General features: G+C 39.6%; 1 protein-coding gene across 1 annotated transcript in view; it reads right to left on the bottom strand.

Moving 5' to 3' along the window:
- Nucleotides 1–25,886, bottom strand: part of LOC119000346 (catenin alpha-2-like) — an 895,408-nt gene that overhangs the window by 17,203 nt on the left and 852,319 nt on the right. The window contains exon 8 of the mRNA XM_037065306.1: nt 21,166–21,246. Within this exon, the coding sequence (XP_036921201.1) occupies nt 21,166–21,246 (81 nt within the window). The remainder of the gene's footprint in view (nt 1–21,165; nt 21,247–25,886) is intronic.

The raw sequence follows: 25,886 nt of genomic DNA, 5'->3' as shown, positions 1-25,886 counted from the left end.
CATGTGTGTAAGCAGTCCAGTGCCACCTTGACTTCCACAAATGTAACTTAACACTGAAACCTAGGCTGTGTTGATGATATTTAATGCATGTCTGACCATTTAACATCTGTCTTGTCATTTAGACAGATGTTCAGAGAAACCCGTTAAGAGTAACAGTATTAACTTCTTCATGACATTGATGTTAAGCAATATCGGCCAAGGTAAAATTTAGGATTGAGGGTGACTTTAAATGGGCCCAAAACTTTCAAGCCCAAAATCTTTCCAAGGATGTGGCTTCTGAAGGCTCTTTATGATTACAGGCATATTTTACCATATTTCCTTAAGCTTTGAGGTATAATTATTAAAAATAACAAAACAAATTAAAGCAACAAAGTTAGTTTCTTGGCCATAAATCACCCAACCTTGGAAGCCTGACAAGAATTGAGCCTCATTAAGTCTCGCAAATTTTGGCCAGGCTGAAGGTCAATTAAGGTATGCAGCCAGTGCAGTCATCCACCCAATGCCGTTTTAATAAGCTAAGGTGCCATCATGCACACAGTCCACTGCTAATGACAATACGGCTCATTGTTTGGGCTGAGGGTAGGAGCAGATAACAGGGGAAGCAGGAGGATATCTATGAAGCTTGTGGAAGAGCACTTTTAATCACTCTTTTTGCTTTATTTTATTATTTGCTCATTCTATTCATTATCCCAGTGGCACTGACTATCTTCTATGAAACAAAACCATTTTAATTGGGATAACAGCTTCATTCCTTAATGGAAGCAATTACTTCTAAAAACAAAAAAATAATAATTCATAAGGTGCCATGGTTTTCTCCATGCCCCCACCTTAAATTTAGGCTCCCCACCCCCACCTTAAATTCAGGTTCTACTAGGTCAATTAAAAACAGAGCTGCCAGCATTAGTAACACCTATGCACTTGACCCCAGGAACTAACACATCATAGTTTAGCCAAATAGTCCTTGACCTCTAAATTTTTCCTCTAGGAGTGCTGACAGGACAAAAGTGAGATACATGTTTTGCTGATGGATAAGAAGCAGTGAGGCAAACTTAGATAATAGTGGTATATATATATTTATATTTGTCTTTATGACCCCATCCTTCACTTCTCCTCATATCCATTCCCATTGCTGTGAAACTCTGTAATGCCTACCCCCACAGGATGCACAGGACCGATGGGTGTTTGTAACCACAATGAATGCAGGGGTATTAAAGTCCCATTCACCTTTGGGCTTACTTGGCCTTACTTGGCCTTGTTCTCTGCCATTCCCATGATAAGAACATGCCCAAGTTAGACTATCTGTCCCAAGGAAATGGGGGGAGGGACATGTTGAACAGAACTGAGCCACTTCAGTCATCCCTATCAAGGCCATACTGGGTCTGTCAAGAGCAACTGAGATCAGACACAAGAAAGGTCCTGATCAAGGGGACCACTCCAACTGCTGAGTGAGCAAACGTTGCTATTGTATGCCACAGACATGTTATTTATTATGCATATTAATAGATGCACTTATGACAATGAGTAAGTGATAAGATAACATATATTTTAGCTAGAATAAGTTTTGTGGTCACTAAGCCATATTTTGGAGAAACATCTTGATCAACCAGTTGACTAGTTTGTCATCATTTCAATACATTCTGTGGGCCAAAAGCCTTGCACAGACAGTGGTCTATACCCTGTGTTTCCTTATACAGCCATGGGCCATGCTTAAAAATATCACAGTGGCAATTTCTTATCTGTTAGATTTAACAAATTTTGGTTAAATTTTTTTACTGAAGATACAAGTTGTGGGGACTGGGACAGGGAAAGGTTGATTGGGGATCATCCTAAAGAACAGTGACTGGTTGCATTTGCTGCCTCAGCACATAGAGGGCTACCTCAAAGTATTTTTCTCCCCCAACAATAGGCAAGGACAATTTCTTTCATGGCAAGAGACCATGAAATAGTGCCTGAGGATTCAATTGGGAGCTGGGATTATTGTGGATCCCTAGATGGCCTCAATCCAGTAGGTATAGCAGCGCATCTTGGTTCTGGTAAAAAAAAATATTAGCAGAACATGAAGCCCACAATTGCTGGATGCAGCACAAAGAAACCAAAGAGAGGTTGGTGGGATGGAGGATGTATTCAGAAGGCAGAAGCTGAGTGTGGCAGCTGGGCAAGAAGGAGAGAGGATGAGGAGGAAGGCAGGAAAGCATTGGGGGAAATTATCAATAATGTTCTATATTAACAAACTTCACTTAACGCTTCTTTTGTGTCAGGCACTCTCTGAAACACTTAGAATAACTCATTTATTTTTCTCAAAAGAGCCAGTTACTATTTTCTCCATTTTACAGGTGAGGAAATTGAGGCAATGGAAGTAAGTCACTTGCTCGTATTCACATGGCTAATACCTAGCAGTAGTAGGATTACAATCCAGGTTGTCTGGCCCCAGAGTTCATGCTCTAAAAAACGATCACAACACAACCTCTCATACATCTACATTGTGCCAGCTTGGCATACATTATTGACCAGAAACAACGGTATGTATGATAGTAGTGTGCAAACTTCCAGGAACATATGTGACCCAGCTTCTTACATAAGGAGTGAAGTGCATAAAGAATTCTGGAAGCCTCCCTCGACATATTAGGGCAAAAAGAAAAAAAAAAAAGGTTGAAAGAATGGGAAAACAGACTCAGTGGCAGAGTGACACGAGGGAAAATCGGCGGTTCCACCCGAAGTAGAAGTCTTAAATGAATCCCCATGCCGGGAGCCAACAGCAACGCACTGGCTACTCCCTATGAGGAGATTCTGACTTCCTTGGGCTTTTGGATTCTGTGAAAAAATATGAAAAATTCATGGTTTAAAGTATGTCTGCTGTGAAGTAGACACATTGATGGGTTATACTTGCTCTTATGTGTGCATCTTATTATAGCTTATTGGCCAAAATGTTTTAAATAGTAAACTGTGGTATTTTTCAAAGAAGGCTCAAGCCAAGGGAAGTGAGGCTTGTTCCAGAAATGACTGGGATTCATTTTCCATACTTTGCAAATCTAATTACCATACATGTGAAAATCTAATTACCATACATGTGAAAATCTGTAGCAGAGGTAAGCAGGGCTTATTAGTGGGATCTGCCTTATTATAGAGAGATTTTTTTTATTTTTAATAAATTTTATTTATTTATTTTAGACAGGGGGAGGGAGGGAAAAAGAGAGGGAGAAAAACATCAATGTGTGCTTGCCTGTCTCATGCCGCCCACTGGGGATCTGGCATGTAATCCAGGCATGTGCCCTGACTGGGAATCGAACCAGCAACCTTTCTTCAGGCCAGTGCTCAATCCACTGAGCCACACCAGCCAGGGTGATAGAGAGATCTTTCAGGGGTGTCCACCCTGCAGCCTGTATGCAGGGCCACATGCAGCACAGGATGGCTATGAATGCAGCCCAATACAAAATCTTAAATTTACTTAATATATTATGAGATTTTGTGTGTGTGTGTGATTATGTATTGCAATATATTTGATGTGTGGCCCAAGGCAACTCTTTTTCCAGTATGGCACAGAGATGCCAAAAGTTTGGATACCCCTGGTAGATGAAGGTTAGTACTGTGACAATTTTTTATTCTCATTCTTAAAGGTTTTAGGATCAAACCATAGTCATCCAAATATATCTACTTATTACATAAGCACAGGCACATCCAAAAGTAGGAATCAGAGTCCTCAGTAGTCAGGACCAGGGACACCTTGAACTTGGTATATTATCCCACAAGTGCAGGGACTCATAAATACTGCCTTTATTAGCTCATGAGCCCTGTGATTTGTGTCCCTGATGAACAGGGGCACATTTTGTGACCCCCTCCAGTAAACAGGAAATGTAATTCCTCTGTAAACTGACAATTAGAATGTTTTAAATGACCTTGCCTACAAGCTGAAAGGCATAGTTAACACTTTTTACATAAGCTAGAAAATCAAAATTTAGCTATCAATCAACCAGGGCGAAAAGGAGTGACTTGACAAAATCATTCCTTAAATCCGACAGGAGTCAGGAACACAAGGCTTTCTTCCAACTCCTTAAACGTACGTGTGACAAGGGAATATTAATTTTGTAAGACAAGACATTTAAAGGTATTAGCTCAGCACTACCAGTCTATTTTACCCAATTAAGGCTATTCATCAGTGTAAAGCTGCATTTTCTTCAGCAAACCAAGAGGAATATAGTCGATGGATCATAACCTATTCTAACAATTCACTTATTTCCTGGGAGGGCAGAGTGATGAAATGATAGGGTTTAACTCACAAACTCAAGGAGAGAAAGAAACAGTTTCAAAAGTGACCAAAATGTCCGTGAGGCATCTATGTGGTGAGACATGAGGAGCGTATGAGGTATATTGAGATGACTTCAAATAAACATGGCAAAAGTGTTTTGCACAAAGTCTAAAAACTACAACCATTTGATAAATATGAAATAGTTCCCTGAAAAAGACAGTGCAAGAAAACATAGTTTTCGCCAGCCAGCTAGAGTCATAGCTTAATCTTAGATGAGACTCTCAAAGCTGCGTGTCCAATTTTCATCTTCCCACTGAAAGGGCATCACTATAATTCTTTTTAATAAATAGATGTCCATTCATTTTCTACAGTTAAGTTTTATTAAGGTATAATTGAAAAAATTGTAAGATATTTACAGTGTACATTGCAGTGAACTGATATACATTGTAAAATAATTCCCTCTTATTTAGTTAATTCAACATCCATCACCTCACCTACTTCTTTTTTATAAGAACATTTAAGTTCTACTCTTTTAGCAAACTTTTATCTCAACATACAGTGTTATAAACTGTAGTCACCATGTTTTACATTATAGGAGTGGACAGAAGTAGGTTTATAGCTGTTCAATATAATACATACAATAAATCATACAATAACAAATAAATAAAAACACAAGAATAAACTGTTCCATGTACTTAAAACTGTAAACTGATTTTGCCCACCCCTGCATATCCTCAGGCTTTATTTATCTTATAGCTTTGTATACTATCCTATCATACCTTTCTACTTTTTCCTATTTTGCCTACCCGCCAACCCCTGGCAACCATATTTCTACTGTTTCTCTGACTTCAACTTTTTTTTTAAGATTCCACATTTAAGTGATACCATGCAGTACCTGTTTTTCTCCGTTTCTGACTTATTACACACAGCATAATGCCCTTGAGTTCTATCTGTGTTGTCACAAAATGGTAGGATTTCCTCCTTGTCAATGGCTCAGTCATATTTTAACATATTATTGCATGTGTGTGTGTGTGTGTGTGTATAATTGCTGAGTCATATTTTAAATATATATATGTGTATATATATACATATACACATTATATATACACATATACACACAGATATATAATGTGTGTATATATAGACATATAATATATATAACAGCCAAGTCACATTTTAACATATCCATACACACATATAACACACATACATGTGTGTGTATATATACATATATACATCTCACATCTTTATCCATTCTTCCATTGATGAATACATGTTGTTTCCATATCTTCACTGTCATAAATAATGCTGTAATAAACATAAAAATGCCCATATCTCTATAATACCTTCATTTTATTTTCTCTGGATACATACACAGAAATGAGATTGCTATATCTATATGGTAGTTCTAGTCTTAATTTTTTGAGGAAACTTCATATCGTTTTCCCTAGTGCAACCCCAATTTACATTTCCATTAAAAATGCACAAAGGTTCTCTTCTCTCTACATCCTTGCCAACATTTGTTATTGCATATTATTAGTGATACCCATCCTCACAGGTTCAAGGTGATTATTTCATTGTGGTTTTGATTTGCATCGCCTTGATGCTGAGGGTTGAACACCTTTTCATATACCTGTTGGCCATCTGTATGTCTGTGAAAAAACAAATGACTGTTCAAATACTCTGTCCCATTTTTAAATGGGATTGTTTGTTTTTTTTCTTTTTTGCTATTGTTGTATGATTTCCCTGTAGTTTAGATATTAACCTCTTACCAAATACACAATTTGCAGATATTTTCTCCCATTCCATAGGTTGCCTTGTCATTCTGTCAATGGTTTCCTTCGCTGTGTAGAAGCTTTTTAGTTTGATGAGTCCCACTATTTATTTTTGCTTTTGTTGCCTTTGCTTTGGGTGTCAAATCCAAAGACTCATTGTCAAAACCAATGTCAAGGAGTTTACCTCTTATGTTTTCTTCTAAAAGTTTTCTTCCATTCAAGTCTTTCATCCATTCTGAATTGATTTTTGTGTGTGGTATAAAATAGGAGTTCAGTTTTCCTTACACTAATTTTTGAGGAGATTATCCTTTCCCCATTATATAGTCTTGGCTCTATACGCCTGTCCATTCTTGAAAAATGAATAATGGTCCCTTAGCTATCTTCAAGTGTCCATTTTAAAATCTTGTTTTTTCCTGATTTCAAGGAGGGGAGAAGGATCCATAAAGAAAAACCCACGCAAATATCACATGATGTTTTAAGAATATTTTCATACTATGCCAAGAAACAAGAAATGAGAATAAATGTATAAAAATATAATAGGATATAGTGATGCAATTAGATCAAAGGAGGAAGGAGCCTCATCAGAGTAGTAAGATTTTCACAGGCAGGAAAAGTATACTTTATCTCTTTTTCACTTTATTCCACTCCTTATACTCAATGATTGGTGTCCACTCATTTAATTCTTCTACTAGCATTTGAAGAGCTCCTGGTATACCAAGCACTGATTTGGCCAGGGATACAAAGGAAAACAGGACAAGCCATCTACTCCCACTGTTGAAAACTCCTCTACTGCCTCAATTCACAATTACTCATAAAGCTACAGTGACCACTATATACTTGACTGGTCCTCATAAATGAGGCAAGCATGAGTTCCTCTAGCTACATGTGCTGGAGGTTGGCTTAAAGAATACCCTAAAATAGTCCAAATTTGTCATATTTTCTTCACATCATATTGCCTAAGACTTTTTTCTCATTTAAAAGTTTTCTGCCCTGGCTGGTGTAGCTCAGTGGATTGAGCACAGGCCTGCGAACCAGAGGATCGCGGTTCCATTCCCAGTCAGGGCACATCCCTGGGTTGCAGGCCGGTTCCCTGCAGGCCAACTCCCAGAGGGGACGCACAAAAGGCAACCATACATTGATGTCTCTCTCCCTCTCCCCTTCCCCTCTAAAGGTAAATAAATAAATAAATTCTTTAAAAAAAATAAAATAAAAGTTTTCTCAGGATTTCCTCACCTTCCATCGGGACAGACACGCTTTTAAATACCCAGTTGGTTATCTCAGAAGATGTGGGATTTCAAAAGGGTGGGGTTCTCAGATCCCTTAACCCACCCTGAAAAGAAGCCTGATCCTTTTGCATATTTTGGAAGGTCTACTCTGTTTCCGGTTGCTTATCGCTTTTAATAATAATCCTGTGCATGTTCATTTTTATAGCTTGCAGATAACTTTCCTAGACATTATTTCATTTTACCTTCCTTACAATGTCACAGTGGGGGGATGAAAGATGAGGTTAGCAAGGTGAGCATCATTTTCTTAGTTGTATAGATGAGGAGAGGGGGTGTCACTGGTTGAATCCAGAACATCTCAGAGTCAGGTCTCCCAAGTTTAAGAATTGTGTTTATGTGTCTATGTGTTTATGAAGCTGGCTGTTCAAGTTCCCAAATCCCAATAGGACAAAGGTCATCATTTTGTTCATCCTTCCCTCTCACACCTAGTCAACTACTCTCCCTCAGCATTAGCTTCCATCTAGGATTGTTTACCACAGAAAAGGAAGTACAGGTAATGCCTGAGTATTTCACTGAGTGCCTACTATCTATCACTGATTAACCGGCACTAAACGGACACAAGCTGCTTGAATCCAGTGTAAGAGAGTAAAGAGTTACAAATAAATTCACCCCAGCAAGAACCCTTAGGAAACTAATAAAATGCTGCTCAAAGAAAAGATTTGATTCTCACGCGACAGCAGTGGCAACAGGGGCAAACAATCATTTTAGATGGATGAATTGGACATCATGCTACCAGCAGAAGCATATTAAAAAAGTGTGTGGTTAGAGGCTTTGAAGCAAAACACAAAGAACAACTGTCAAACCATATACAAGGCCCAGCAGAAGTAAAGCCTGCTTGTGGTTGGCAGGATAATAATATGGGTGCAATACTTTATAGTTCTAATTTGAACATTTCACCTAAAATGTCATATGGTGTGCTTGAGTGTGATATTGCTATGTTACAGAATTATATGCTTATGGTGTTGTAATAAAATATTTTGTAATTAAAAAAGGGGGTGCTATTTGTGCCAGACACTGCATTTCTTTCTGCGGAGGTTAATACTACACGTTTGTCAGTGTTGTAGGGTTTGCACCAGGTAGAGTCATCGGGCCCCATACTTCCAGATTTCCTGCGATTTCTCACTATAGCCTAAGTCCTGTGGGTCTTAAGAGAGTCTCCATTTAAATACAAGAGTTCCTGGGGAGGCCCCAACCCAAACTCCCCAGGTCCCACTCCAGGTATGAGATGAGTAACACTTGGGCAAGATGGGAAACTTGAGGGTATAAGATGCTATTGAGTAAGTGAAGAGGGATGATGTCACTTATAAATGAATCTTTGAATCTTCTGACTACCTGTGGTTCGTTAAAGAGTCCTACACATTTTCTAGAATGGAACACCATTCACCATGCTCCTATGCCCTATTCCAGTTATGGATAACTGTGTACCTCTGAGCTAACTTCTTTCTCCAGAGTTTCCACCCTACATGATATGTCTTCGCTGCCTGCCTCTAGCTGTCTCACCAGCATTGCATATCCTGCAGCATTAAATTTTTCCTGCAGCCCTAGAGGGGCTTCATTTCAGAGACCTAACAATCCCTTACAATTTTAAGTTTATGGAAATCCTATAAAACTATTAGTATTATTGATGTTTAAAGGAAAGGCAGGAGACAGGGCCAGATTTCAGATCCCTTCACTTTTTTTTTTTTTTTTTTTTTGAGAATCTGGACTCTTACACCTCTAGAGCACAGGTTGGCCTGCTTTTCCAGCAAAAGGCCAGATAGTATGAATTTTAGCCTTTATGGCCAGTTGGTGCCTGCCACAACTACTGAGCTTTGCCACTATAGCCAAGAGCTGACAATACCATGTTATTTCCACAAATAAGCGGAGAGCCAGACTGGGGCCACAGGTAGTAGTTTACAGGCACCTGTTCTAGCTCATCCATCAGTGACTAGTAGGCTTGCAGCCCTTGCACTCTGTCCACATCACTGTTGCATCCCTCCTGCAAGTCCCTGGCTCCTCCAAGCTCTACTTACTCATGGCCTCCTTACCTCTGAGCAGCTGCTGGACCTACTGAAGACACAGAGGAGGCTAGAGATGGCCATGAAGAGCACCCAACTGGCCAGCATGACTGGTATTCTTTGACCAAGTTGATTTTTTTCTCTTTTTGTCTCCACTACAAAACACAGTATTTGAGTCATCTGTAACAAATTCTTTTTTTCTCAGAACCTTTGAGACAGGATATGAAGAGGATGTAAGGGCAGAAGTTGTTGGCTTTCCCTAATACTGTGGACTAGGAAAGTATCCAGTTGAGTTGCCCAGCCTGCTCGATATAGGCACTCTGACACACACTGGACTCCTGATATTTTCTTCTACTTTGACAATAGTTTTGAGGGTGTTTCCAAAGACTAGCCAAACACACAGAGAATGTGACCAAAGAGCAACAGGCAAGTTGGTTACTATGGTAATATACAGGCAGAATTACAAGCTGGTCAATCACAAGTGATATCATTTGGACTAGTTATGGCATCTAGTCTGTGGATACAGCTCAGGGCCACCTTGATCTAAGCCTACAGATTTCAAAGGAGGGGCTGAGGGAAATCTGATCAGTCAGGCTTGGTTCATTAGTGCTGACTGCCTCCTGCCCTTGCAACTCTGAAACCTCCCCACCACGTTCAGTCGCCTGGACCTCCCAGCCTGCCTTGACTGAAGGTGATTTTCAGCGTTCCAGTCTTCCCCTTTTACTGAGTTGCCACGTTGACTGCAGCTATTTAAGGCAGCTAGATTCTCACTGAAGATGAAGGTATCCAATAAAAATATAGATATCCTGCTCCTATCAGTTAACAGGATTGATGTATTTGTGGAAAAACTGGAATGAAAGAGGAGGTGGCTAGAACTGCTTAATCGCCTAAACTTCTGACCTGCACTTACAGTTGATCAGATGGGAAAATCCCTTCTCATCACCAAAGTCCTCAGGACAAAGGGTTCTTCTTTAATCCTGAAACCTGGGGCGTGATCCATTCTGCTGCTGTTCACTGAATATACCAGGCAGGTCTGCCAGAGTCTTGATCTTCATTTAATCAGCTATACCCCCCATCCCACCCCAGCTAAAATGAAAGTTCTTTACTTCTTTCCCCTATAATTAATTAGAAAAATAATTATCAAACTCTTATTCATGGTTGAGTGCCTTGCATGGGGCTGGACACAGATGAACGGTTTAAGGGGGGAAATGGTGATTATATTAAACAAGAAGCCTGTTATTTTGATTATTATTAAGAATCTCAAGACTCCTTATTAATTTAAATTTATCTTACATTCTTCCCATTAACAGAATTCTAATAATAGGTCTAAGCTAAGAGCCAAGTGTATCAAGTTTAACAAATACAGACATTAAAAGGACAGGCTTCAGGAAATCTCCAACTTTGAGCTCTGTATCCCTAAGAAATTTAATCCTACGGTTGGAATTTCAAGGCTGTACTCTATTAAAAAATGTTTTTGATAGTCCTGCCTCCTCTGCAGAATGGATGATTACCTGTTGAGGAAAGAATGGACACTAACCAAATGCCAAACAATGTCAGTGGGCAGCTTTGCTTTTCTGATCTTCACAGGTGACCCAGGAAAAATGGGAGCAACGGGCCAGATGATTTAGAGAGCTGGTGATTTCAGCTGCCACAATGAACAGAGAGCATCAGCTGCTCAGTTCCTAAGCCAGACCATGTATAAGCACTCAGAGCTACGGAAAGGCAGGCCAAGTGATTGTGAAACCATGAATGCATATGCAATAAAATCACTATTTGTAGGTCTTTGAAACTTGAAATAGAGTTCTTTACTGAAGCTTTTTATCTGGGCCTTAAACTTAGGAAAAGTAGGGAAAAAATAAAACCATCAGTTTTGCAGCACAGATCCAACATCAGTGGTTGATAATTACAAAATCACTGATCTTAACTCAATTTTCTAATGAAAATTGTCCAGTAATGGTACCAGCTGCTGCTGGGTGAAGCTCCCATCTCTAAAACAGAGGCTAATGGTGGAAGTCAACGAACTTTTGGGACCTGTGGCTTAATGCTGAATTAAAGAACTTTTTCCCTGGAAAAAGACTTTAGCGGTCCCTTCTACATCTAAGAGCCTATGACTCCAAGGCTACTAAATCCATATCTTCTTCTTCAAAGGTAGTTGAGAAATAAGCCCAGAAGAAATTAGTGCATTCCTTTCTTATCTCACCTGTTCCCTAACTCCTACCCTTAACCACCCAATTTTTAAGGTAACTGAAAATCTTTAAACAAATGGAATCATGAGAATTTAAAGGGACTGTATCCTACTTCCTGAAATTAAAGATTCATATTATATTTCTCTCACTGGGGGGACATTCTTTGTCTAGACAATTAGATTCCTCACCATTTGCGGTGTGTGTGTGTGCATTTTCTGTAGATGAAAAAAATTTTTTCCATGCTCCAGACTGACAAAAATATCTGCTATGGGTAGTTTCTTGAAATGTGGCACCATATGTGCATCAGTAAACATTATGTGTAGAGTAAATTAAACCAAGCCTTATAATTAGGCAGTAAGAAAATTACTGTAGACCTGAAAGAGTAAATCAGTGGTATTAAAAATGCTCTCCATTTTCTCTGAAGCACTTCAGACTGGCATTAAAAGCCCACGTCACTACAAGAAACATCAAGAAGGAACACATTTAAAGCAAGCCAACCTAAGAGACACCACAGTGCAAACCAGTCTTCAAATCTGGAGTCCAAGGTGTCACCTCATAAAGTTTAAAAGTCGGCCCTTTGTCACTAATGGAGGGGGCAAAAAAGAAAATGAACTGACATGGAAACTTTGGGGGCTAACTTTCTCATGCAGCAGGTGTGGTAAACACTTGCAGTGGAGCCAAAATCAGGAAAGATTTACCCATCATAAACAAAAATCAACACTATAAATAAAGACAGGATCAGTATTACTATTTTTGTTTTACTTCAGGCTTCAAAGATGGCTGGCTCAGCACAGCCCTGTTACCGAATCAGTCTTTATTTCCAATATTGATCATTTGCTTGTGGATTAATTTTGGTTTTCTAAAACACTGCATGAAAATATTTTTTTTATCTTGATGACTGAGTGTTTTGATGCTCCCCAAAATGTTGTGCCCAAGGCCAGAGCCTCACTCAGCTCACTCTCATCTGTGACCTGCCCCAGAAAACACAGGTCTTGCCAAGCAAGCCTTTCAACATGGCACAGGGAGCAATCAGAACCTCCATTCCTCATTTTGGCCCATGAGGAGCGTGGATTCTCCTGCCCTTGATATAGGTGTTTTATCTGTTGAGAGACTGAATGGATCAGAGAGTAGTTGGAGATCTTCACAGATTCTCAAATATATCCTCCAACAATAGCAAGGAAGTCTGAAGTCCCAACTCTCAGAAACAAAGGCAGTTGAATTCAACCTGTTAGCACATCACAAATTTTTGGGAAGCTTATTATGATACAGAGTTTAAGGTCCTAGTATATGCATATGAAATCGGAATCTCCCAGGTTAAAGCCATATATCTGCATTGCAGCAAGTTCTTGAGCTGAATTTTTAAAGCCAGCCCAGCTTTAGGGAACTTCTGGAATGGAAGGTCTTTCTTAAAATGGAAATGTTACTGAAACGAGCAACAAGTGGGATCCTGCTGCCCACTGCCCCCCTCTAGGCAAAATTTCAGAGGTGAAGGTTTAGTGATAAAGGAAAGGAATCTTTATTCAACAGCTGCACTGTTTTGGAATAACAGCTTTCCACATGCATTAGTCACGTAAGCCCATCAAGTAGGGCTAAAGTCTCTAACTCTTTAGTTACAGCTTTAATCACTTAAACCCATTACACCTGAGTTTTATCATTCACCCTGTTAGTTTTTACCTTCTTTCTTTTAAAAAAAAATTATTTGGTTTTAGAAGGAGGGGGAGAGAGAAATAAAGAGAGTGAGAGAAACATCAGTGCATGAAAGATGTTGCGTCTCACATGTCTCCATCTGGGAACCTGATCTGCAACCCAAGCATGGGCCCTGACCGGTACTTAAACCCATGACCTTTTGGTTCCCAGACAGGTGCTCAATCCACCAAGCCACACCAACCAGGGCTAATGAGTTTATTTTTATAGGGCTAGTTTACAAACTAAAACACCATAAGATGCAAAAAGCGATGCAATTTTGGAAGAACGGCAGGCCTCCGCCTCAGGTTTTGTCCCCTGTAGAACACCTAAGAAGAATAACCCTGCCACCTTCTGTCAGGCTAGCCCAGTCCTGCTGCACCTGGAGTTTTCTTCCATTCAAAATATGGTCCACTGGGAAACACAGGCGGCTGCAGCACCATCATCAATCACACAGGCATTCTCCAGGAAGACAGCCTGAGAGCCAGTCTCCGCCCTCTTTTTATTTTAAATCTTCTGCCTCATAATCCCTTGCATTCAGTTTCTCAGCCAATCGCGTCCTAGACTGCTTACCATTGCCTCCGGCAACCTCCTCCTACAGCCCCTTCCTACTCCTCCCCAGTGATCTCATCAGTTCACTTCGTATTAGAAACAGCCATTTTGATCAGAGTATAAATAGACTGTTTAAGTTCATAAATCTAGTTCTGACAACCATGGAACCAGGAACATGAGAGTTGAAAATGGCAGGAAGTTGACGATTAAAATATTTCTTGGTAGGATAGGATACATACAGGCTATTTTTCATTCAGCACCTGTGTGGTACCGGCTTACTTTACTTGGCCACTAGGATATGCCCTAAAGAACACAGAATGATGGGACGTGGGCCTGAGCAAAAACATATAAACGACTTAAAAACTTAGATTCACTGCAAAAAGTATCATAAAAGTATTTTGAAATGCTTTCCGAGCCTACTGAATAAACCTATTTACAGAAATTGGATAAAGTTCTGATGATATGGTGACATTTAAGCTAAGCCTTGTAGAAAATTTTTTACATTTTTCTGAAAGGAAAAAAAGTGTGGGGGTGTCAGGGGAGGGGCGTTCCAAGCAGAAGCAATAGCAAGTGCAAAGGCACAAAGGCTGTGTGAATAGTGACTAATAGACGGCTGGAGCCACAGTGCGATGAAGGCAGGGAGGCTGGGGGCAGGCACTGGTTACGAGGCTGTGACCGTCATTTTGTAAAAAGGAATTAAACAGTACCAATGGGAGTGGAGAAGAAGAAAGGGACTTGAAATGCATTTAGGAGGTTGAATCAACTAGACTGAATGGCTTATGGGGTGTAAAGAATGAAAATGGGAGGTATTACATGGGACTGTAATCTTCTTAGAAGGTTAATCACAGTGGGAAGCACACAACTGTGTAGGGTGGGGGTGAGATGAGAGTTTGGCTTTAAATTATCCCAGCGCCCTGGCTGGTGTGGCTCAGTGCACAGAGTGCTGGCCTGTGAACCTAACCAAAAAGGTTCCCTGGTTTCACTCCCGGGCACATGCCTGCAGGTGCCCAGGCACAGGTCGTCAGTTTTGGGTGCCTGAGAGGCAACTGATGGATGTTCCTCTCCCTCTCTTTCTCCCTCCCTTCCTCTTTCTCTGAAAATAAATAAAATATTTTTTAAAGTTATTCTGGAAATTCATTCAGTCAGGAAGGAAGACTCAGTAAGATTAGTCAAGGGCATATAAAGTAAATAGATGGCTATTATAACCAGCATCACCTTCTTTACAACATTCTACCCAAGCAAAGAACAATGTCCAATTCCCTCAGCCATCGTCAGTGATGTCCATGGAGTCAGAAAGTTACAAAATGATGAGATCTTAGAGTGATAATAACCTATAAGAAGATTCACTTTCTAAATTTCAGATTCATCCTGTCACCCTGGGAAATAGGGAGATAAATATTAGCTATCCGGGTGGCAGTTTCCCCTGGGAAAACTGATGCCTGAAACCTTTTCAGGCAAAAAGATAACCTCAGCATGGGCCAGGCCAAATGGAACAGATACCTTTATGGTTGTAATGATCCACTGAGTGCATTCAGTCAGAGACAAGGGGGCTAGCTGTTGTCATCAGCTCTAGAAACACCTTAATTCAGGCCATGGTGGTAAACTGTGACACATTTTTAAATTATCTTCAGCGATAGTTTTGGATCTGAAATGACAACTTTAACATGGCTTCGAACAATGAATATGGGCCAGCCTCACTTAAGCAGAATGGCTGTCTAAAATGAATGCTCTAGTAAGCTTATAGGGAATGCTTAAAAAACAAACAAACAAAAAACGTGTTATTTAAAATCATCATCATGGAAAATATAACCCTGGAAAATATGGGAATTTTCTAATCTTATTATCCTAAGCTCATCCATTGTCAGGATCAAGATTTGTAATGGCCTAAAACAGCAGGTGTCAGAGACTGAACCAAATGCAGACATTCTCTTGAATGTGATTTAAGACTCAGTGATTGCTATTTATCCTTCCCCCTTCCTCTCTTTCTTTGACTTCTGGAGCCTGGAGAAATGAGCAGAATCAGTAACTGAAGTTGCCACTTAATTGAGCATTTTTCTATTCATACATATGTTATAGATTCCTCTGCTCAGAATAGTGTGTTATTTGATTAATCGATATTGATCAAGCTACTTGACTCTTTCCAAAATCTAGACCTGCTAGGGAGAGAGAGGTCAAGCCTGGTGCCCTCCACAAACTTGGGCTCATGTGCGAATGATCAACCATATGCTGGCTTATTAGAATAAATTAAACCACTTCAAGGCTTTAACAGTGCCTTCACAAGGGAAGAGCTTGCCTATGGTGGTGTTTTAAGGACTGTTCCAGCTGATAAAATCATGTGACTTGAACCTGGCCTACCGTTTTCCAACAGATAAATCAATATGTGGTAGTCTGACAACCAGGGGTATGGTACCAGGATTTTCCTAAAGTGGAGGTAGACTGAACATATGACCTGTGATCAAGGGGCATGTCCAAGGGATGACCCTTCCAGTCAGTGCCCTTGAGTCCTCTACCTTTACCCTTTTCATCCCAGCCCTGTTGATTCTGATCTTTGGAGTTTCTGATGCTATTTTTCTTTAGCTTCCTCTGAGTCACTGATACTCTGTTTCAAATCCCAATTGCTATGTGATCACTTTCTGGTCTCCATACTTCCAGTACAGCATGACATTCTGACCTAGAGGCCATGCTCTCGGGATGATTAGCTCTGACATAGGTTTTCAGTGTGAAAAAAAACCTTAACATTTGCATGAAAAAAATATTTTATTTTATAACTTTTGTACCCATATATATAGCCTTATATATTTATGAGGAGAAAGTCCAGAGGTAGATTATTTTCAAAAAATTTTTACAATTAATCTAAAAATAATTGGCCCCATTATGAGCAGATGCGAGGAAAGGAATTGAATGCCTCGAAATTCCTTTTTTTGGTAAATGTTTTGGAAAGACTGTAATTCATGCTACCTAAACATAATAGCATTTTTTGAAAAGAGGACCCAATGAACCAAATCAGCTAGAGAATTGAGAGATGGTACATTATCACAAACAGGAACCATATTTTTCACCACAGATTTTTTGGTCCTTTTTGCATTGTGCACCTGTCACCCATGCCAAACCCTGAAGCAGTAAAGGTACTGTCAAAAACCACAGAACACCCTAAGTGATCTTCCAGCATAGATTAGTATATGGGCGGCCCAACTGCGCATGCCGGTTCTGTGAAGAGGTAGGGGAGGGAAGGTCATGAGCAAAGTCCCTACAGCCAGACTGCCGGGCTGGAACCTCAACACATCCACACTCTATGTAGTCAAGGGTACTTTATTTCACATCCTCATCTGTAAAATGATCATAGTGACAGTACTTTCTATGTCACAGGGCTGGTATGAGGATTAAATGTGGTCCATTCATGGAGAGAACTTAGCACAGTACCTGGCACGTTATAAAGACTCAATACAGGTCAGCTATAATTCGTCTTACACTTTGCAGGCAGTGATTTTACAAGCACTGGCTGATGATTGCTTACATTTGGCTATAGTTCTTACATAAAGAATTGGCTCACAAAGGGGGCAGCTGTGAAAGTTCTTCAGCTATAATTATTTCTTATTAATCTTTGAAGATTTTTTATAGTCCTATCTGGAGTCGTGGTCTTGATAAATAGACCTTTAAGCATACCATCTAGTGACATGTTTTGCTTATTTGTTTTTAATCATGTGTTATATATAGTGCAGTCTATTTAAGCACTCATCCCAATGTAAAAGCCTTCTATATATGGTTTTTGTTGTTGTTGTCTGTCAAAAATATTTTGATCATAATAGCAAAATTGACATTTTATATAGTTGACACTTATTAAATCTCATTGTTGGAATTAGTGTGATGCCTATTAAGGTTGAAGGGATAAAAATTATGCCCTTTATTGGGTAGGGGAATGAGAACGTTGCTAAGTTTAGCAACACCCTAATGTGTTATAATTAGCATTAATTACTTTTTCTTAGGAAAATATTTGGGTCCTGATTTGCTTATCAACTTGGAAAAAAAGACTCATAAGAGGACAAAAAATAATACCCAAGATAAAGCAGTATCTCTGTAAGTTTAGGGGAAATTAGGTCATCGTGCCTAGAACAACCCACAGGTGGTACACAGAAGGAGGACCATGGGGGGCGGCTGGCAGAAACCAGCAGGGTCCTCTCTAAGGGATGGATAGACCATGTGGGCTACCAGGTCCCCAGGTAGGGAGCCAGCCAAAAGCTTTTATTTTTCTAATGGTCTGATTCTAGAATCACAGCAGTGACAATAGCTCAGACATGAGGCACACTGTGCTCACAGCTTTAAAATTAAAACATAATCCTTAAAGCTAGCAGTTATATTCCCCTAAATCCATTTTAATTCAAAAAAATATTCCTAAGAGGATTCTGCTCTACTACCAACCACTCTCATTGGTTTAATTGGCAAGATGGATTCATGCCAATCAATTTTAAATAACACCCTTGGGTTCCTGTGACCTTTTTACTATTTAGCCCTCCCCCCCCCACACACACACAGTCCATTGGGATATACTGCTTTAAGAAAGGGATTTTGCTCACTTAAAAATTCTACTTACATAGATATCCTTTTTACTCAATTACTCTTGATTTTTTTTTGGAGTGTCTACTAGTCCACTTTTTTCGTTAGGGATATCCAAGATCACAATCATATTGACTTTCTTTCTTTTAAACGTGGTGACTAGAACTTTGTAGGACTCTTGGACCATGCTTTTGAATGACTCTGCCCAACTTTAGGGCTATGAGAAAGGGCAGAAAATGAAAAGAGTGGGAACTCATGAAAGTTACCAGGGATCTTTTTCTTTGATTTCAGCTTCCCCTACCCCCATGTGATTTGATTGTTCTAAATGTTGTATAAAGAAATATATGAGTACGAAAAAGTAGAAATGGATAATTGAGGGTTCTCGTTTGGACTCTCTTTTAACAAAGTCTGTCTGTGATTGAAAAACCAGAAGATGTTTCAGTAATAAGGAAACATTCATTTAAACCAGTAGCATTCATTGGGCCACACTACACAGTTGCTATTACCCACTCAGGTAAAACCTCGTTAATCCAATTAACTGGCTACCCAAATTTAAGCTGAAGATTGATCTGAGGCTTGAATGTTCAATCTGCATAAGTGCTAGGTAGCTTCTGTACACTTACCCCAGAGAAGCTTTTGTACTACTACAGGTGTACATGGAGAAACAGAAGAAATGGGAATAAGGACAAAAATATTCCAACATATGGATAGGGATGAAAATGACAGATGGGAACCACCCCCATTCTCGAAAAGCAGATTGGGCAAAATAAAGATATCTGAACCAAATTCAGGGATGTGTTGTGAAATTACATTATCATTGATAGATCTTAATATCATGAAACAGTTTTCTTTTTACCCTTATTCCTCTCAATCTTTGGGAAAGATAGGAAGAAAAACAATACCTATACATGGAATGATTTCAGGCGATGGCATACTCCTTCCAATGCCATCCTAAAAGAAGCTCCCCCAGGAGCATGTCACTACAGCATTTAAAATTATGTCATACATTCAGCCATCAAGCTTTACCAATCCACAAGTAAAAAGAGTTAACCCTTTTCTGAGAGTTGTAACTTCAGAGTAAAAATTCCTTTATCCATTCCTTCCCAATAAGACAATAATTTTCAATGACAGGTTTGTCAGTACAGGAAGCTGAGTGTGCTGGATCCTGAATGTAAAAGAGGGGTCCCTACTAAGATCATGAGACTAGAGAGGTAAAAGACTCAGTTCATAAATGTTGCGTGGTTGACAACCCAGCCAAAGGCACATGCTAGAGAAACTGCTGGATGCCCTCCCAGTGCTTTTACAATCTGAGTACCAGGCATTAGGACCTCTGGCATGAATGATAAATGAGGATTTCCTTTGGACTCATTCAGTGTCATACAGCTCAAAGATAGCTTGCCAATCTAGTTTGGCTCCCTACTTTTATAAATGAGAAAAGGAGACCAGGCAATGAAGGATCCTCACTTGCACAACCAGTTTAGTGACAGAATTAGAAGTAAAGCCCTGGGTTCCACACACCTGATTTAATGTATTCTATTAACCACAGTTCCCATTCCTACTACCCATATCGTTTCACATCAGATGGGGCATTTTTATGGAGACATGGTATAAGAGGACAAGGAGAGGCAGACCTGGCCATGTATCTATTTGATGTTATTTACAAATGCCTAAACACACAATATTTTATTCTCCCTTACTTCAAGGTAAAATAAGAAGGAAATATTTTTCCCAAAAGGGCTTGTCAAACTGAACTCTCCTTATCCCAGAACGAATTTTGATATTGTCTAGAGGGCATTATTTCAAGTGTGTGATATCCCAGAGAGCCCAGAAGCTACCTGGCAGTAATTAGAAGTGGTGTCTTCCTCCCATTGCATCCATTTCTCAAATAGTCCTTGGCCATTCTTGCCCAGGCACGTTACTAATCTGGTCTGTACTTGGCATAGTGCAGGAACAAGCCAGCCCTGCCCATCCAGTCATTCCAGCTGCAGCAAGTACAGCAGGTGCTGCTGGAGGGCAGAGCTTGGTTCCAGCCCAGGAACACAATCAGCACTTAACGAATGAGAGGAATGTATGCAAAGCTACCAGTAGGAGACAGGATGCCTCTCAGGCGGAAATCAGGAAGGGATTTTTACGGTAACACTGGATAGTATTATATCTTCTAAGGAAAGAACACTATCAAAGAAAGTGAAGCTCACCATGGAAACATATTGTAAGGGGTACAGGACAAAATATACCAATATTCATATAGCACTTTTAAGATGAAAAGAAGCCCTGGTCAGAGATCCCCCATAAAAAAAAAAAGACCCATCACATTAATGATCCCGTTAACTGTTTAAATCATCCAACTGACATTCCTTGCTACAGTTCCCTGTGTCCCAAACAACCATCTGACGTAGATTTATGTCCTCAAGGGAACACACTGGGTCAGACACCTTAATTAGTCCATCAGATTAAGGGTTGTATTTCTCATTCACTATTAGCCTTCATGTTTATTCATTGAGTGCCTTTAAGTTTAAATTTAAAAAATCAGAAATCAGAGCCCAGTTCTTTGAAAACCTGGATCTGAAAAAAAAAAAACTGAAAACCAAATGCAGGAGATAGTGAATTCATCAGGCCTGTTTCTACCTGGGAAGATTGGGTCTGGGCGGTGAACAGGCTACCGGCTCAGAGGTGGTTTTCATCATCACACCCCTTGCAGCTGCCACATCTGTCTGCTCAGCAGACGACATTTTTGATTAAATGCTTCTGTGTATTTATAGACATTATAAAGAATAGCAACCTGAAGTCAGCTCTAAGAAGGCAGCCTGAAAAAACAACATTCTTGGAAAGCACCACCAAATAGTATGCATGTAAGACAAACGAATGAACAAAAGAATGAATAAGTTAATACACTACCTGTCTTCTTAGATCTCTTGTTTTCTTGGTCATCTTATCAATCGCAATGTTTAGAGGATCTCCTTTTTCCTTCCTTCCCGTCTGTAAAAAAAGAAAAATAATTTCTTATTTAGGAAATTCAATATTAGAGACAGTAATGCTTTAAAAGAATACCAGAAACACAGTCAAGTTGCAGAGTCCAAGCAATATTTTAAAAGATTCTTTACAATATCCAGCTAATATGATTTGGTATCTAAACCTGGTTTTCTCTGAAATAAAAATTAAAATTGATGAAAATCAATACATTCTCAGGATGGTTACACAAATGTTCTTCATCAGCTCCATGCAAACCTTGTTTTTGTGTCTTCTGCAGACATTTAGTGATTAAGTAAATGCAACAAGGATGTTTTGGTTTTGCTCTTAAATACTATGTTTTATGCTTCTCTATTATGCAAGCACACATCTTCTGAATAGAAGATAAGATTGAGATGGTAAAAACTAAAGTAGAAAAAATTAAGGTAATTGACTACAATTCAGAATTTTATACCAATGTATCATAGGCCATATGTAACTTGTATAACAGAATCAAAAGAGATGATTTACTAGAAAATACAGCATTTCTAATTTCTGTTCTGTCATGCAGTAGAATGCCAACCTTGACAATAAGGAACCCACCGTTTGAAGTCAGGAAGAAACTTCCGTCATGATTTTAATAGGCAGAGGTGAAATCCTCCCCACAAAACACCCGCCACAAAACTGTCCTAGTAAGTTATTCACTGGAAGTTTGAAGTTTCATTAGTTTCTTTTTCTTTTTTTATGGCTATAGTAAAACAATTACAACCAAACAAAAATTAAATCTTCATTATCCTTTTAAAATAACAACAAATCCCCAAGGATAAAAATTCCAGGTATCTTTAGAAATGGCATTATCTTCCTTTTAAGAGAAAAATGGTTTTCAAAGCTTTGTCAAACTTACTCAACTACCTAAACTTCGGTTGAACACCTTACAGATGTATTTAGGCACCATCCTACTGGTAGTTGCCATCATTCTTGGGCCACCCTAAGTCTCTGAAATTCAGAGGGTCCCTGAAGTAATTTGTGTATATGATGAAATGAGATCCCAGATCATAAATTGTGCCTAATGTGCTAATGTGTTTCGGATTTCCACAGACACACCATCCAGAAGATTTTTAAACATTCTCTTTCTGCGAAGATCTTGGACACATCTCATGGACGATCTACACATACCCATCATATCTACGTAGGGCTAGATCTAATGCTGTCAATCTTTTCTGCAACTTGATTAATTAATGACTTTTTTAGAACAAACATCACTGTGTTTTCGTTAAAAAGCCAAAACACATGTTGTATGTTTTTAATCGCCTAAAACCCTACAAATTTCCACCATCCTTTTCTAGTTCTTACACTTGAAATTTAAAAGTAGAAAGAGCTTAAAATAAAGTGCCTAACATTTTATACTTTTGAAATATCAGCATACAAATAGCTCCCAGAAAATAAAAATATATGGAGAAGAACAGTGTGCTTCTTATTTTTTAAGTTTATTTTTATTGTTGACACTATTACAAAGAAATTTGGGATGTTCCCCCAAATGGGATGTTCCCCATCCCCCACCTTGCCCAACTCCAGCCAGCACCTCCCCTCCCCTCCCCCCCCGCCCCCTGCTTGCTCTGGCCGTCACCACACTGCTGTATGTGTCTATGGGTTATGTATATTTATTCTCTGGCTAATTCCCTCACCTTCTTTCATCCAGTCCTCCCCTGTGCTTCCCCTCTGACAGCTGACAATAATGTGCTACTCTATCTTTTGAGGAAAACTGGTTATATAGCAAGTGTGACCTCAGTGCCCTGCCTCTTCACGATCAGGTATGCCCCAGTGGGGCACCTGTTTCTTTTCCCCTTGGTTTCCTCCTTGCACATGGGATGTACATCTGCCGTTAAAGTACAGTGCACTTTGGGTAGGTCCGGACCACGATCGTCTGAAAACCACAGATTCCTATGTCTTTGCCATTTATAACAGTGATAAAAATTTACTTTGAAAAAGCAATAACTATAAATCAGGTTTATTTATGTATTGATTGATTGATTGGTTGGTTGGTTTTGAAAAAGATGGGTAGAGTTTAAATCCTGAATAAAATTTCAATAGGCAAAAGGAGATCCTTGCAGAGAGGGTGGGTTGGCACAAAGAAAAGCATCAAGAAGAGAAAGAAACATGTGGGTTCCAGGAGGACAGGGAGTGGAACGGCCAGTCTTTTCTCCAGGAAGCAAGGGGATCGGTTTGGCTAGTCATCGAGACAAGTTACTTTTACAAGAACTTGTTTATAGTGTGACTTCCAGCTACACTCCGTCAGCTCAGAGGATGTCTGGTGACATTAGTCTGCCATGCCACCGTGTTGTCAGGATGCTGTTTGTGTCGTATTTGCAATCCTGGGTTTCTCCAGCTTCCTGAAGGCAATTTTAAAAAAATATATAGATAACTTGGATGCACTATTTTGTCTCACTGTTTAGAGAAGCTGGGAAATGGTAAAGCAAGGAATAGACCTTAGGAAATTTGTGGCACTAATTGAAGACACGAATTCACTGTCCCTTTGTCAGCTCTGATTTCTTTAAATAAGGTATGTTACAGGAATAATGGTAGGACCTTTCCAATGCTTAGACTTACATCGTCTACTGGGGACCAGCAAGCCAACACTCCATATTTCCCTATGGTTTGTTATGTGCACATGTGGAAATGCTTTGGAATTATCAGCTTAAATTGGGCAGAAAGCCAATCACTGAGTGAAAGGGGAAAAAAATAAGTCTTGCTTCCAAGTATCAGCCTCCATTATTAGGCCCCGTGATCTCAGACTAATAATTTGCCATTTTTATATCTGAATTTTCTCATAAGCACTGTGGGTAATATATGCTCTGTCTTCTTCACTAGGCTAGCAGGACAATCCATCATGATGCCAATGTGCTGGAAACAAAAAAGGCATTAACGGTATTCAGGGTAATTAGGAAAGTACATCTGTAGTGGAAAAGAAAAAGGAAACAATTGATTTGGAAACTATTTTTGGATCACCTGGATCTCTCTAGTTTCTCCACTTAGGCAATAATGTATGAAAATCTTTCCAAAAACTAGAAGTTTTAAAGAAAAAGTTATTTCTCCTCAAGGAAGAAATGTTTGGGACCGTTCATTTTAAATAGATAACCAACTAGTCTGAGATATTTCTAAGAGTTTAAGTCAGGAACAGAAACTCTAGATAGAATGCCTTTTCCACAGGTTCCAGGATAGATCTGTTAAGTAACTAGGGATTTGATTATTTTGAGCAAATTTTAATTCCCAGGGACTCAAAAAGAAGCCTCACTCAGCTCTCCCTCCCTGGTGATCCAAGCTCTACAAACTAAAAATAGTTTAACACACTGAAGTGAGAGGACACCTAAGTCTTCATTTTGACATCGTTGCCTAATAATAAAACAGAAGTTTGATTTTACATTAGTCGTGCACTTACTGCCTGCCTTTGCTGAACAGAAGGAAATAACACCAATGGTAACTGCTCTCTGCCAATAACTACCTAAATGACCTAGCAAAGTCTCCAGACTAAAGACTTATCATCAGTCAAATGGAGGGGCCAGGGATGAGTTACAGAATGGGGACGTGTGGGAGCCTGAAAAAAACATCAAGAACACTCTATCACACTTTCTGCATCACAGGGAAGCTCCCAGGGTACTGCCAAAGACCTGGGAACCGGCAGTCAGTCGGGTTTTCTCATCTCTAAAATGTGGAGGAGTGCTTTCTTTGCAGAATTATGGTGAACACTAAAATGGATAACATTTGTAACGAGGGAAAGAAGAGGAAAGGTCAAGTAAAGGAACATGTATAAAGGACCCATGGACAAGGGCAATGTGGGGAGCATTGAATGTGGGGGAACAGGGCAGAGTCATAGGGGGGAAATGGGGACAACTGTAATTGAACAACAATTAAAAAATTAAAAATAATAATAAATTACATCTGGCCCTGGCCAATGCAGCTCAGTTGGTTGAAACATTGCCCATACACCAAAAGGTTGGAGATTTAATTCCCAGTCAGGGAACATACCTAGGTTGTAGGTTTGATCCCTGGTCAGGGCACATATGAGAGGCAACTGACTGATGTTTCTCTCTCACATGGATGTGTCGCTTTCTCTCCCTTCCTCTCTAAAATCAATGAACACATTTAGAGAGAGAGAGAGAGAGACAGAAACAGAGACAGAGAGAGACAGAGAGAGACAGAGAGAAGATCTGACATTTAGCACAGTACCTAACTCTGGAAGAGGCAACTCAATGTTAGTTTGCTCTCCTTTCTCTCCCCTTTATTCCAACTAGTGTCTGACCAGGATCTCCAGACGTCTGTCAGTCAAGAGATTTTTCCCTTCCACATCTAAACCATCCCCCGCCTCTAAAATTCTAGGATTTGGTGATTTCATAGTGCCATGTGTTTCTTTTCAAAGGCTATGAAAAAAATCTGAAGTATATTTTCTTTGTCATGTTTTGACCATAGACCTTGTGTGCTTTCTGGGACCTGCTCCCCACTTGCCTTCTTTATCTTTCCCTGCAAAGAGTAAGTCTGCAATAGAGATAGCCATTTAATAAATATTTTATTAAAAATAAGAGAAAAGAAGACAGACAGGAGTGCTCTCTCACATTGCTTCCGGCGGCTTTCTAGCTGCCATCTGCTGTGCTAGGGAAGGGCATGTTTATTAAACT

The sequence above is a fragment of the Sturnira hondurensis genome, unplaced genomic scaffold, assembly GCF_014824575.4.
Source record: "Sturnira hondurensis isolate 20B ecotype Veracruz unplaced genomic scaffold, ASM1482457v3 Scaffold0015596, whole genome shotgun sequence".
Taxonomy (NCBI): Eukaryota; Metazoa; Chordata; class Mammalia; order Chiroptera; family Phyllostomidae; genus Sturnira; species Sturnira hondurensis.
Note: the sequence above shows the minus strand (reverse complement) of the source record. Positions and strands in the feature narration are given on the sequence as shown.